Raw genomic sequence first — 14505 nt, 5'->3', positions numbered from 1 at the left:
TATAAGGCCCTTGTCTCATATCCTTTCCAGAACCAATGGAACTAATCTATCAACAATACCCATCTCGGCACTCAAAAATTGTGACCTGTTTCCACAATGCACCAAAGACCTTTGTCCTCTCACCAATCCTACAGCTCATATCAGCTCCCATAATTCCATTTGCTACTATATCCATTCCCAGGCAACTAAAACACCCCATTTCCTCCACATTCTCTCCAGGAAAACTCATGCTCCAAATAACCTTTCACTTTTCACTGATGAATCTAATGACCTTTCTTTTATTCACATTTACTTTCAACTTTCTCCTTTCACATATTCTCCTAAACTCAGACACCAAATTTTGTTGTTTCTCACTCCAATCAGTCACTTGCACCATATCATGAACAAACAACAACTGATTCACTTCCAAGGATCCCATTCTCTGAGAAGACTGCATACCTGCTCCACCCTCCAAGACCCTCTCATTCACCTCTCTCACCATCCCATAGACAAACATTAAACAGCCATGGTGAAATATCACATTCTTGCTGCAGATCCACTTTCATTTTAAACCACTCACCCTCCTCTATATCTATTCACACACATCCCTTACTCTCTTGATAAAACTCCCCACTACTACCAACAGCTTTCCCTTCACATCATATATTCGTAGTAACTTCCACAAAGCATCTATCTACACATCCATAACTGCCACACAAGTATTCTTCTGTTTCTCCAAGTATTTCTCACACGCATTCTCCAGAGCAAACATTTGATCCACACATCCTCTACCAATCCTGGAACCATACTTCTTCCCCAGTGTAATGTTCTGTGCATGCTGTGACCCCTATATCACCACTCATCCATACAAATTATCAACCACACTCGACAAACTTATACCACTGTAATTCGAGCACTCAACTTTTTACACCTTGCCATTATACAGTGGCACCATACAGGCATTCCACAAATCCTCAGACATCTTGTCATGATTAATACACACACTGAAAATCCCAACAAATCAAACGTCAGATCACTTCAGGTCTTAAGAAATTCAACTGCAATACCATCCACTCCAGCCACCTTACCATGTTCCATCCTACACAAGGCTTTCATCACCTCACTTTTCAGCATACCATTCACCATCATTTTCTCACTTTGCATGTCTCCCTAACCCAAACACTCTACATATGTCATGCTACCAAACACATAAAAAAAATGCTTGAAAGTTCTTACTCCATCTCCTTTTCACCTTATATGATCTATGACTGAAAATAACATCACAAATTTTCATACTATGCAAAAATTAATGGGTAAATAAGTGACTCTCACAGCCACCTGGTTCACCTTGGCCACATTAGTTAAAGTGTTACATAAAGCTGTCAAACATAATGTATCAAAAGCAGCTACTATCATTCACAGCCAAGTACCAGACAACTCAGAAGTAACTTACACAAATTGTGAGCCTGGTTTGGGAAGTGGCATATCAAATTCAATACATGTAATAGGTTAAGAAACATACATATGGGCTCCATGGGTGTTTTACAAGTAAATTCTCATGAAATCCATAGAAAATCAACATAAGAATTTAGGCAGTATTTGATACGAAACCAACATCCACTGGGAACCAATCACTTTCCTCTCTCCTACTCGCACACATGCCTTACATCAGAGGTAAAAACTTTTCACTGCTTCTAGCAACTTACCTCCCACACCATATACTCTTAATACCTTCCACAAAGCATCTCTATCAACCCTATCATATGCCTTCTCCAGATCCATAAATATCAGTTTGTGGTAGGGGTGTGTGATGTCTCCATGGTTATTTAATTTGTTTATGGATGGGGTGAGTGCAAGAGTTTTGGAGAGAGGGTCAAGTATGCAGTCTGTTGTGGATGAGAGGGACTGGGAAGTGAGTCAGTTGTTGTTGCTGATGATACAGCGCAGATGGCTGATTCAGGTGAGAAACTGCAGAAGTTTGTGACTGAGTTTGGTAAAGTGTGTGAAAGAAGAAAGCTGAGAGTAAATGTAAATAAGAGCAAGGTTATTAGGTTCAGTAGGGTTGAGGGACAAGTTAATTGGGAGGTAAGTTTGAATGGAGAAAATCTGGAGGAAATGAAGTGTTTTACATATCTGGGAGTGGATTTAGCAGCAGATGGAACCATGGAAGCAGAAGTGAGTCACAGGGTGGGGGAGGGGGCGAAGGTTCTGGGAGCGTTGAAGAATGCATGGAAGGCAAGAACGTTAGCTCTGAGATCAAAAATGGGAATGTTTGAAGGGACAGTGGTTCCAACAATGTTATATGGTTGCGAGGCATGGGCAATAGATAGGGTTGTGTGGAGGACGGTGGATGTGTTGAAATGAGATGTTTGAGAACAATATGAGGTGTGAGGTGGTTTCATCGAGTAAGTAATGAAAGGAAAGGGTAAGAGAGATAAGTGGTAATAAAAAGTGTGGATGAGAGAGCAGAAGAGGGTGCATTGAAATGGTTTGGTCATATGGAGAGAATGAGTGAGGAAAAATTGGAAAAGAGGATATATGTGTCAGAGGTAGAGGGAACAAGGAGAAGTGGGAGACCAAATTGGAGGTGGAAGGATGAAGTGAAAAAGATTTTGATCAACAGGGGCCTGAACATACAGGCGGGTGAAAGGAGTGCAATGAATAAAGTGAATTAGAACGATGTGGTATATCGGGGTTAACGTGCTGTCAAAGGATTGAACCAGGGCATGTGAAGCATCTAGGGTAAACTATGGAAAGTTTTGTGGGGCCTGGATGTGGAAAGGGAGCTGTGGTTTTGGTGCATTACACATGATAGCTAGAGACTGAGTGTGAATGAATGTGGCTGTTTTTGTCTTTTCCTAGCGCTACCTCGTGTGTGTGTTTGTGTGAGTGCTATTTCATGTGTGGCAGGGTGGCAACGGAAATGGATGAAGGCAGCATGAATGAATATGTACATGTGTATATATGTATGTGTCTGTGTATGTATACACTGAAATGTATAGGTATTGTTACAGTATATTTCCCCTATTTACAATAAATGTTATAGTTACCTATTATGTCTTATTCAGTTTTCTTTGAGAAATTGTATAGAAACTGGAGGATGGCCAAGGTCAAGCTTCTCTCTCTCAGGAATGGCCATAAGAGGAAGATCTGATATAAATCTGTTGGTAAATGTATAATGTAATCTGTACACATCTTAGTCATTTAAAACCTGTCATAAAATTGAGACCAAGGAATTTGCCAGAGTGATGTTAAGTACAGTAATAAAGAGAGATATCTATGTAACAAGGATAAATGGTATTATTTATGTTAGGAGAGAGAGCCATGTTTATTTTGCTATTATGAATATATTCTTATAGATTTTATCCGTGTTTGACCAACTTGAGAGGAAGGGAATATTAGGTACAATTAGGCCCGTCAGCTGTCAGGAGATGTTAGCCAGATTGAGAGGGAATCTGTGTCCAGCCCAAATCTCTCTGTTAAAAGAAGCTGTTAAAACAGAGTTATCTTTTTTAATGGGCCTATGGGCTGATTATACACCCATTAATGTGTAAGGGGTGGAGGTAGAATGTAACAATATGAATATATGCGTGAGCGTTTATGTATATACATGTGTATGTGGGTGGGTTGGGCCATTCTTTCATCTGTTTCCTTGTGCTACCTGGCTGGTGTGGGAGGGGGCGATTAAGTATAATAAATAAATATTGATAAGAAACACTGTAACTAATGGTGACTAAGTGACAAATGCCAGTAACTTCAGCACCTCCTTTGGTAGTAAATGATCAACCTAGAGCAAGTATGAAATGAGTGAACTACAGCTACCTAGTTGGAATGATAGCAATATGTGAGGAAGCTAGCATTTCTCTATCAAAAAGATGGAGGGTTTGAAGGTCTCAACCCCGATTTTCCTAAACAGTACCCTTCAGTATCTCTCTTGCTAGTAAGACAAACCACAGAGAAAAAAACTCACAGCACAGGTAAGAAATATAAAAGATCTAAGAGTAATCATATCTGATTACCTCACCTTCTGAATGCACAACAGAGCAACCATTGCTTCTTGAAATAAGAGGGCAGATTGGATTTTGTGAACCCTCAAGACAATAAGCTAAAGCAATAAAACTCTTCAAAATGCATTCTTTCCATACTAAAACACTGCTGTGAGCTTACTTTATACATTCAGGTAGCCACAATATCACCTCTTCAAACAAAATCCATTACTTAGTACATCTAGTGATTTGAAAGTAAATCTAAACTAGGGATGGATAAAGTCTCTAGATTCTAGATGAAGCAAAATTACATGTGAGGCAAAGGTAACATATCATGTCAGGGAAAATGTAAATTCAGACACCCTAGAAAATGTTTGGACTGGCTGAAGAAAAGTTAATGCCAGTATGGGGTTCAATGCTGATTCTACCATCCAGAATTGTGCAAACAATCACTCAAGATTATGTGCTGCTTGAACATGTACAGTGAGAACCACTACATAGATAGGGGGCCAATGAGACAAACCTTCGTGCCCATCAAATTAAATATTCTTTATCAGTGACTGACACAAGGATAAACAGAGGTAGGGAAGAGCTACCAGAGGAGGAAATGACATTGTCTTCCCTCTTCAGAACAGTGGAGGAACTGAAAGCACTCTGCCAAGTTCAGCAGAAGAGAGCATATTAACCTCCCAAAACAACGGTGGAGGAACTGAAAGCACTCTGCCAAGTTCAACAGAAGAGAGCATATTAACCTCCCAAAACAACACAGACACATGCCATGTACCATCCTTCATATATGCCAACAAGTAGGGATGAAAATCACAAAGAACAAATTAAATCACATTTATTAGAGGCTTGCTGAATGAGTCAAATGCAGTATTTGCAGCCTCAACTGAAAAACACAAGAGAGACTTTTCGAATAATGCAGTGTGGATCCCAAACTACAACCCATAAGATGCAACAGGGTTAGATCACTTGTAGTTGGACTGCATGTAGTAGATACACTCAAAACAACTGAGCTCAGAAATCCTCAAACGATGAAGTAGAACTCATTATCAAGGTTAAAACTCCCAACTAGGTCACTGCTTTAATCTATAGCCACCAGTGCAAAGCCTAAAGAATTTATGGAACAAATGAGAAACACCTAATCATGTCTTGACCTCCTCAGAAACCATTCTAAAATATACTTGTCTTGGGAGACTTCAACCTATCACATACTAAATGGAGATAGGCAGGAAATATCTTCATAGCAAAGAATGCTGACACTTGAAGCAGCTTAGATGAAAAGCCTGCAAAAAAAGATGAGTACATGAAAAGTTCTCACACAGTCAGCAAATAACAAAACCAAACAGAGGAAATACTATTCTGTACTTAAGTCTTACAAATAATGTGGGCCTAATGTGATATCACCATCTCAAGCACCATATTCTCTGGTCACAACCTAACTGGAGTAAAACTGAGATTAGATGCTAAACTGCCAAGGTAGAGCAAACATAACAGAGGTGTTTTCATTAATTATAATTTTAATGGTAAATGTATAAACTGGAAGGATGTGATCAATGAGATGTCTGCTACACAATGGGAAATGCTATTGAGTACCAAAACAGAGGAGGAATGAGTAAATGACATCATCTCTTTGGTACTTCAAACATGCAACAGATATGTACCAGCAAAAAGAAAGCACAACAGGTCTAGGTTAGAACAAAATAACAAAGCACTTTATAGGAAGCAATATAGAATTACAGATCTAAAGAAGCCACAGCTCACCCAGACATGGAAAGTAAACCTATCAAGTGAATTACTGGACTTCTTTTTTTAATATTAGAAGCTCCAATCACAGACAAAAGTCCTCATAAAGGATTGCCCTTAATTGAAATATAGAGAGTAATATGAACGGGGAAAAGATGAGACAAGGGAAAGTATTTACAAATTTTGAAAGAAGTGAAAAAACCTGTCGTTTGAAATTAGCCATGTCATAGTTACTGGGAAGGACATGAGGAGGTAGAGAGTTCCAAAGCTGACAGGTGTAACGAAAAAACTGTGATCAAAACAGCTCTCCCTTGAATTACCAATGGCTGCACAGTAATCATATGTGATGAGTATCACAAAGTTTGGCTGGTGGTAAGGGCATACAAGCAGCCAGCACTCTGGAGCAAAAATCAATGTAATACATATAGAAGAAAGAAAGTGAAACAACATTGCAGCATAAGGCAAACAGGTTAAGTTTTGAAGCTAGCCTAGGAGAGTTTATGAGTCAAACTACTTTTGACTTAACTCTGTGAAGTAAAGAAGCAGAGCTAGAACCACCTCCGATGTGAAAGGAGTACTCCATACAAAGGTAAATCAACTCTTTGTATAAACAGAGCAACTATTCAGAAGAAAAGAAGTTTCAACCTCTAAACAGGAAACCCAGTTACTTTGAGGCAGACTTAACTACATCCATAATGTGGGGTTTCAAAAAAAAAAAAAAGAGTGGATGTTAAAGTAATATCAAGTATGTTTATTGAGTCATGAGGTGGAATTACAGAAACGTCAAAGGAGACACAACGAGTTATGAGGAGTTTTTATTTGAGAAATGGATAGAAACTGTGTCTTAGAGGCATTAAACTAAATTAGTTTTCATCTACCCCACTGAGATACTCTGTTCAAGTCTGAGTTTACTGAGGAAGCTGTGCTGAGATGAGATGCAGATTGAGTGAGAGAAGGAGCAGAACTGAAGGATGTGGATGAATGCAGTGCTGAGTTGGTAGCATATGAGTGTAAATTGTTATTTGTGGAAGAGGGAAAATCGTTGATAAAATGGAGAAAAGAGTAGAGGACAGGACAGAACCTTGAGGATCACCACTGTTGATGGAGAAAGGAGGGATGGCTGATCCATCAACAACCATGAGGACAGATCAGGCAGAAAGGATGCTAGAGGTGAAGGAGCAAAGTGAGGGAGGGAAGCCAAAGGACTGGAGCTTAGAGATGACATCATGATACCACACCTTGTCAAAAACTTTGGAGATATCAAGGGCAACTATATAAGACTCCCCAAAATCTTTTAGGGATGATGACCAGACATTAGTAAGACAGGAAAGAATATCACCAGTAGATACTGTTTTATGAAAGCCATACTTGTGATCAGAGAGAAGACTGTGAGATTCAAGATGTCTTAGGATATGGGAGTTGAGGAAGGATTTGAAGACTTTAAAAATGGTAGGAGTCAAAGCAACAGGACGATAGTTCAAGGAGTTAGAAAAAGTCAACCCTCTCATGGATGGGATGTATCAATACAAGATTTCAAGCAGAAGGAAAAGTTTTGTATTTTAGGCAGAAACTGTACAGATGAACAAGCACAGGTGCAAGTTCAGAAGCACACACTTTCAGTACATGGGGATGGATGCCATCACGACCATAACCCTTGCTTGTGTTCAGAGGGGGAAGTGCTTTTTGGATAGTCCAAAAAGAGACTCCAGGAAGGGGGCAGGGGATTAGTAAGAGAAGCATCAGAGGGTGACAGAATGTTTAGTCATCCAAGGTGGATTTAGGGGGGAACCGGAAATCAACGAGAGTTGCTTTGTCTATGAGAGGACAGCTACAGTACTGTCACAGCAGAAAAGTGAAGGAAAGATAGAGTGACAGAGTTGTTAGCAATGCCCTTAGCTAAAGACAAGAAAGAACTATCAGTGGCTGACGAGGAGAGATTATCACACTTCCTTTAAATAAAGAAATGCTTTGCTTGACCGAAAAAAACATTTCCAATGAGAGTCAGAGGAAGGGGTCTCTCCAAGCCCAATATATCTGATCCCTTACCTGAATGGCCTCAAAACAGGAACAGTTGAACCATGGATTGGAAGAAGAGGTTCTCTTTGAAGAAATGGGGATAAATGTTTCCATTCCCACAAATATAACATCTGTTATGCATTTGGTGGAGATAGTATTTTAACCAAGGAAAGTCTAAAAAGAACTTACATAAGATATTCCAGTCAGCTTTGTTGAGGTACCAATATCCATGCTTAAAAGGGGCTGCAGGATGGGGTGATGCCATTAAAATAGATTTGCTAATGAGTGTGTGATCAGATGAACCAACTGGGGCAAGATTGTGCAGTTACAGAGGGATGGACTAGAGGTGAAACAGATCAAGAATAACAGGAGAGTGGTCACAGTAGTCAGGGATATGGGTAGGGTAGGAGATAATTGAAACATTCATCCCCATTTTTCATATCTTTCAAAATTTGTAAATATTTTCTCTTGTCAATTATTTTTCCCTTTCATATTCCTCTCCATATTCCAATTAAGGGCTAGCCTTTAACATCTACCATTTCCAAAGTCTCTGAATCCCCCATTAACTCTCATATCCTTAACATATTGAATCTTAAAGTCTTCCCCATCTCCAGTATGGTTTCCATAAGCTGAGGTCCACTGGTGATATTCTTTCCTATCTTACTAATGTCTAGTCATCATCCCTGAAAGATTTTTAATGAATCCTATTCAGTTGCCCTTGACATATCCAAAGCTTTTGACAGGGTGTGGCATCTGGGTCTCACCTCCAGCCTAAACTCTTCTGGCTTCCCTTCCTTGCTTTGCTCCCTCATATCTAGCTTTCTCTCTTTCTAATCTATCACCATAGTTGTTGATGGATCTGCCTCTCCCAATTTCTCCACTAACAGGAGTGTCTCTCAAGGTTATGTACTGTCACCTACAGTTTTTCTCTTTTTCAACAATTTCCTTTCTTCCACAAACAACTAAATGCACTTATATGTTGACAAATCAAAACTGCATTCCCTACATCCTTTAATTCTGCTCCTTCTTCTCTTTCTCTATCTGCACCTTGTCTTGACACAATTTCTTCAATAAACTCAGACTTGGATAGGACATCGCAGTGTGGTAGACAAAATTTGGATAAGTTCAAAGCCTCCAAGACCCAGTTTTGTCATGTCTCTCTATTGTATATTCCTCACAACTTTGACAATTCTGTAATTCCACCTCATGACTCAATTAACTTACTTTGTACTACTTTAACATCTACTCTTTTTTGGTAACCCCACATAACAGAAATAGTTAAGTCCGCCTCTCCAAAACTGGGATTACTGTTCAGATGTCTTTCTTTCCTTTTGAGCAGTTGCCCCATTCATACAAAGGATTGATCTGTCCTTGGAAGGAGTTCTATTATCACATCTGGGGCTGTTCTAGCTCTGCATCCTTGCTTGACAGAGTTGAGCCAAAGGTGGTCTCACTCATAAACTCTCCCTGAATTATTTCAAAACTTGACCTGCCTGCCCTATTCCACAATGATGGATCTCTCTTCCTCTGCCTTAGATATTACTCTGGTTTTTGCTTCCAAAAGCTGGCTGCTTGTGTGCCCCCAACAGTTACTAGACCACACAATACTTGCCAAGCTGTTTACTGTGTGGCCATCAGCAACTCAAGGGTGGACTATTTTGTTAACTGTTCCTCCCCCTACACCTCAAAGCTTGGAACTCTATGCTCTTATGTTTCTTTCCAAAAACTATGACCTGGCACTTTTTAAAGGACAAGTTTTTCACTTCCTCCAGAATCTGTAAATACTTTCCCTTGTCTCTTCTTTTTATCTTAACCTCTCTATATTTCAGGTAAGGGCCAGCCTTAATGAGGACTTTTGTCCATAACTGCAGCCTCTTAAAAACTTTCTCTTCAACTGAGTATCAGTACAGTGAGCATCCCTGAGAGGTATCAACATAATCCAACATACTTTATACAAGTTTATGACCAAAAATCAATTATGTTACATACCACAGAAATGGAATCCAATAAAAAACACTACTACTGAGTGAATAAGAGCACAGGATTAAAACCCACAGAAACTGTTAAGTTTGGAATGTGCCTGATAAACTTTCTTCATTTTCTTTATTTATCTATTCATGCATAATTACTCCCGGACTAATTTCAATGAAAGCAACCTGATGTTACCCAGGACTTTCCAAAGACTCATGCAGCCTAAGGCTGTGATAATTTCAGTGGCAGGAAAATGTAGGCTCTGCTGAAATTAATTCTTTAACAAGATTTTCAATGATACAGTCTTGCTAAAGGTGACTTTTCACTCACACAGTAACCCTGAGTAGATATAGTCCTGTAACACCTACTTTCTAAATTGAATAGGATAATCAATTTAGAGAATTTGTATTAGCTGAATTTCATATGTTTCAAAACATTTTCCTTTTGTGCATAATAAGTAACCATAAACTACCTAGGACTCAAGATGAACATGCATACATCTGATATCACAATCAAAATCTTTGCATATTCTTCTAAAGCATATTTACCACAGAAATTTTAGTACCTCTTTCTATGTGCCCCAAACCATTACAACCTTTTGGACTATTTACCAATTCCTCTATGATAGCATGTCTGATTTCTTCACTTCATGGCTCATCTAACTTTTAAAAATACTTAAGTATCATTGACAGCCTTACCTCGTGATAAAATTTCATTGGCTTCTTCACTTGTAATTTTTCCAAAAAAACATCTATCTTCATCCACTTCAGAACGAGAGGTAGATGAAGCCATTCTGAAAATTTAATGAAATACATCATTCATTGGTAACATATAATTACATCCACAGGGAAGTGTAATCCCATAAAAGGTAGACCAATCAAGCCTACATCTGGCATACAATTACAACTGTACTGTTGAAATGTCTTATGTAATTCATTGTTTTCAAATGCCATTACATTCATTCACAAAATTTGAAGAACTTTATCTCACTTTTACCTAAATATATGTTATAATGGTTTACAGCACTCTTGTACTGCAACAGTTTTGTTTCCAACCAAGCTACCATGTTTTTCTACGTTCTATCAGGACTGCCTTAGAAGACTATGGCTCAGAGGCCTACTCAGGGATTACGTCCTGACTTCTTTTCTTTCTTTCATAATATTCGCCATTTCCCACCTCAGCGAGGTAGCGTTAAGAACAGAGGACTGGGCCTCTGAGGGAATATCCTCACCTGGCCCCGTTCTCTGTTCCTTCCTTTGGAAAAAAAAAAAAAAAAATGAGAGGGGAAGATTTCCAGCCCCCCGCTCCCTTTCCTTTTAGTCGCCTTCTACAACACGCAGGGAATACGTGGGAAGTATTCTTTCTCCCCTATCCTTTTTAAATTTCTCATTCGACAGTCCAATGAGTCTATAATGGCAGTAAGTAATGTATTACACAACTATGGGCTGTAAATGTCTGCACTGTCTTCTCCAGCAGTCCTTATTGCATTGTCTGAGTTTCAGTGATGTTCTTTAATCCTTTAAGTAGGTCATAAAATTTCAGGAGTGATTTCTATTTGTGGAATTTCCTAATGAAAAATAAAATTACTATTCTTTTTCATCATAAGAACACCATGAGGTTTCCATATCTGGCATTTGATTTTTTTTTGGATTATTTTTATTTATTTATTTATTTTGCTTTGCCGCTGTCTCCCGCATTTGCGAGGTAGCGCAAGGAAACAGACGAAAGAAATGGCCCAACCCACCCCCATACACATGTATATACATACACGTCCACACACACAAATATACATACCTATACATCTCAATGTACACATATATATACACACACAGACACATACATATATACCATTGCACACAATTCACACTATCTGCCTTTATTTATTCCCATCGCCACCTCGCCACACATGGAATACCATCCCCCTCCCCCCTCATGTGTGCGAGGTAGCGCTAGGAAAAGACAAAAAAGGCCCCATTCGTTCACACTCAGTCTCTAGCTGTCATGCAATAATGCCCGAAACCACAGTTCCCTTTCCACATCCAGGCCCCACACAACTTTCCATGGTTTACTCCAGACGCTTCACATGCCCTGATTCAATCCACTGACAGCACATCAACCCCGGTATACCACATCGATCCACTTCACTCTATTCCTTGCCCGCCTTTCACCCTCCTGCATGTTCAGGCCCCGATCACTCAAAATCTTTTTCACTCCATCCTTCCACCTCCAATTTGGTCTCCCACTTCTCCTCGTTCCCTCCACCTCCAACACATATATCCTCTTGGTCAATCTTTCCTCACTCATTCTCTCCATGTGACCAAACCATTTCAAAACACCCTCTTCTGCTCTCTCAACCACGCTCTTTTTATTTCCACACATCTCTCTTACCCTTACATTACTTACTCGATCAAACCACCTCACACCACATATTGTCCTCAAACATCTCATTTCCAGCACATCCACCCTCCTGCGCACAACTCTATCCATAGCCCACACCTCGCAACCATACAACATTGTTGGAACCACTATTCCTTCAAACATACCCATTTTTGCTTTCTGGGATAATGTTCTTGACTTCCACACATTCTTCAAGGGTCCCAGGATTTTCGCCCCCTCCCCCACCCTACGATTCACTTCCGCTTCCATGGTTCAATCCACTGCCAGATCCACTCCAAGATATCTAAAACACTTTACTTCCTCCAGTTTTTCTCCATTCAAACTTACCTCCCAATTGACTTGACCCTCAACCCTACTGTACCTAATAACCTTGCTCTTATTCACATTTACTCTTAACTTTCTTCTTTCACACACTTTACAAAACTCAGTCACCAGCTTCTGCAGTTTCTCACATGAATCAGCCACCAGCGCTGTATCATCAGCGAACAACAACTGACTAACTTCCCAAGCTCTCTCATCCACAACAGACTTCATACTTGCCCCTCTTTCCAAAACTCTTGCATTCACCTCCCTAACAACCCCATCCATAAACAAATTAAACATACATGGAGACATCACACACCCCTGCCGCAAACCTACATTCACTGAGAACCAATCACTTTCGTCTCTTCCTACACGTACACATGCCTTACATCCTCGATAAAAACTTTTCACTGCTTCTAACAACTTGCCTCCCACACCATATATTCTTAATACCTTCCACAGAACATCTCTATCAACTCTACCATATGCCTTCTCCAAATCCATAAATGCTACATACAAATCCATTTGCTTTTCTAAGTATTTCTAAGTAATGCACACAGTACACTCACATCATATCATGATATATCAAAATCTTACCTAGTCTATGGTAAAAATGCAAAGAAAGAAGAATTATTGATATCTGGCAGTTCCCATGGAGTGTAGCATGGACTCTACCTATATCTGTTTGATAGTGCCCCAGTCCAATTAGTCAAGAAACCTACTCATAACAAGAGTATATTGAATCTAGTTCTAACTGCAAATGAGGATCTTGTTAATAATGTTGAAGTCAGTGAAAAGGTTGGTACCAAAGATCACCAATGAATTACTTTTTACGTTGTTTTCAACACAGCATGTCATGTGGGTCAACATGACATTTGCGAAGAAATACCCAATTTTGAACATGCACATTTTAATGATCTTCACATTGCTCTTGACAAGCAAACTGGAATGACATAGTCAATGAAATGAACAGATGAAAAAATGGACCAACTCACCCACGTACACTTTTATATACATAAACGCCCACCCACGCACATTACATACCTATACATTTCAATGTATACATACAAAGACACATACAAATATACACAAGGACATATACATACATGCTGCCTTCATCCATTCCCGCCGCCATCCCACCACACATGAATTGACACCCCCCTTCCCCTGCGTGCGTGTGAGGTAGCGTTAAGAAAGGACAACAGAGGCTACATTCGTCCACACTCAGACTCTAGCTGTCATGTGTAATGCACCGAAACCACAGCTCCCTTTCCACATCCAGGCCCCACAGAACTTTCCATGGTTTACCCCAGATGCTTCACATGCCCTGGTTCATTCTATTGACAGCATGTCGACCCCAGTAAACCACATCTTTCCAATTCACTCTATTCCTTGCACGCCTTTCACCCTCCTGGATGTTCAGGCCCCGATCGCTCAAAATCTTTTTCACTCCATCCTTCCACCTCCAATTTGGTCTCCCACTTCTCGTTCCCTCCACCTCTGACACATATATCCTCTTTATCAATCTTTCCTCACTCATTCTCTCCATGTGACCAAACCATTTCAATACACCCTCAATACAACATATATATTGTATATTGCCTATGCACCTGGGCATGAGAAGAAAGATAATGAGAGGCAAGTGCTTTGGGAGCAGCTGGGTGAGTGTGTTCGCAGTTTTGATGTATGAGACTGGGGTATAGTGATGGGTGATTTGAAAGCAAAGGTGAGAAATGTGGCAGTTGAGGGAATAATTGGTATACATGGGGTGTTCAGTGTTGTAAATGGAAAAGAAGAGGGGCTTGTAGATTTGTGTGATGAAAAATGACAGGTGATTGGGAATACCTGGTTTAAAAAGAGAGATATACATAAGTATATGTATGTAAGTATGAGAGATGGCCAGAGAGCATTATTGGATTACGTGTTGATTGATAGGTGCGTGAAAAAGAGACTTTTGGATGTTTATGAGCAGAGAGATGCAATTGGGGGGATGTATGATCATTATCTTGTGGAGGCGAAGGTGAAGATTTGTAGAGGTTTTCAGAAAAGAAGAGAGAATGTTGGGGTGAAGAGAGTGGTGAGAGTAAGTGAGCTTGGGAAGGAC

At 39.8% G+C, this 14505-nt stretch overlaps 1 protein-coding gene across 3 annotated transcripts in view; it reads right to left on the bottom strand.

Annotated features, from left to right (window-relative positions):
* Shark (SH2 ankyrin repeat kinase) overlaps positions 1-14505 on the bottom strand; it is a 192047-nt gene that overhangs the window by 168099 nt on the left and 9443 nt on the right. For all 3 annotated transcript variants that reach the window (XM_071665126.1, XM_071665127.1, XM_071665129.1), the window contains exon 2: positions 10400-10494. In XM_071665126.1, coding sequence (XP_071521227.1) covers positions 10400-10493 — 94 coding nt within the window. In that variant the 5' untranslated portion in view covers position 10494. The remainder of the gene's footprint in view (positions 1-10399; positions 10495-14505) is intronic.

The sequence above is a fragment of the Panulirus ornatus genome, chromosome 9, assembly GCF_036320965.1.
Source record: "Panulirus ornatus isolate Po-2019 chromosome 9, ASM3632096v1, whole genome shotgun sequence".
In the NCBI taxonomy this organism is placed as follows: Eukaryota; Metazoa; Arthropoda; class Malacostraca; order Decapoda; family Palinuridae; genus Panulirus; species Panulirus ornatus.
Note: the sequence above shows the minus strand (reverse complement) of the source record. Positions and strands in the feature narration are given on the sequence as shown.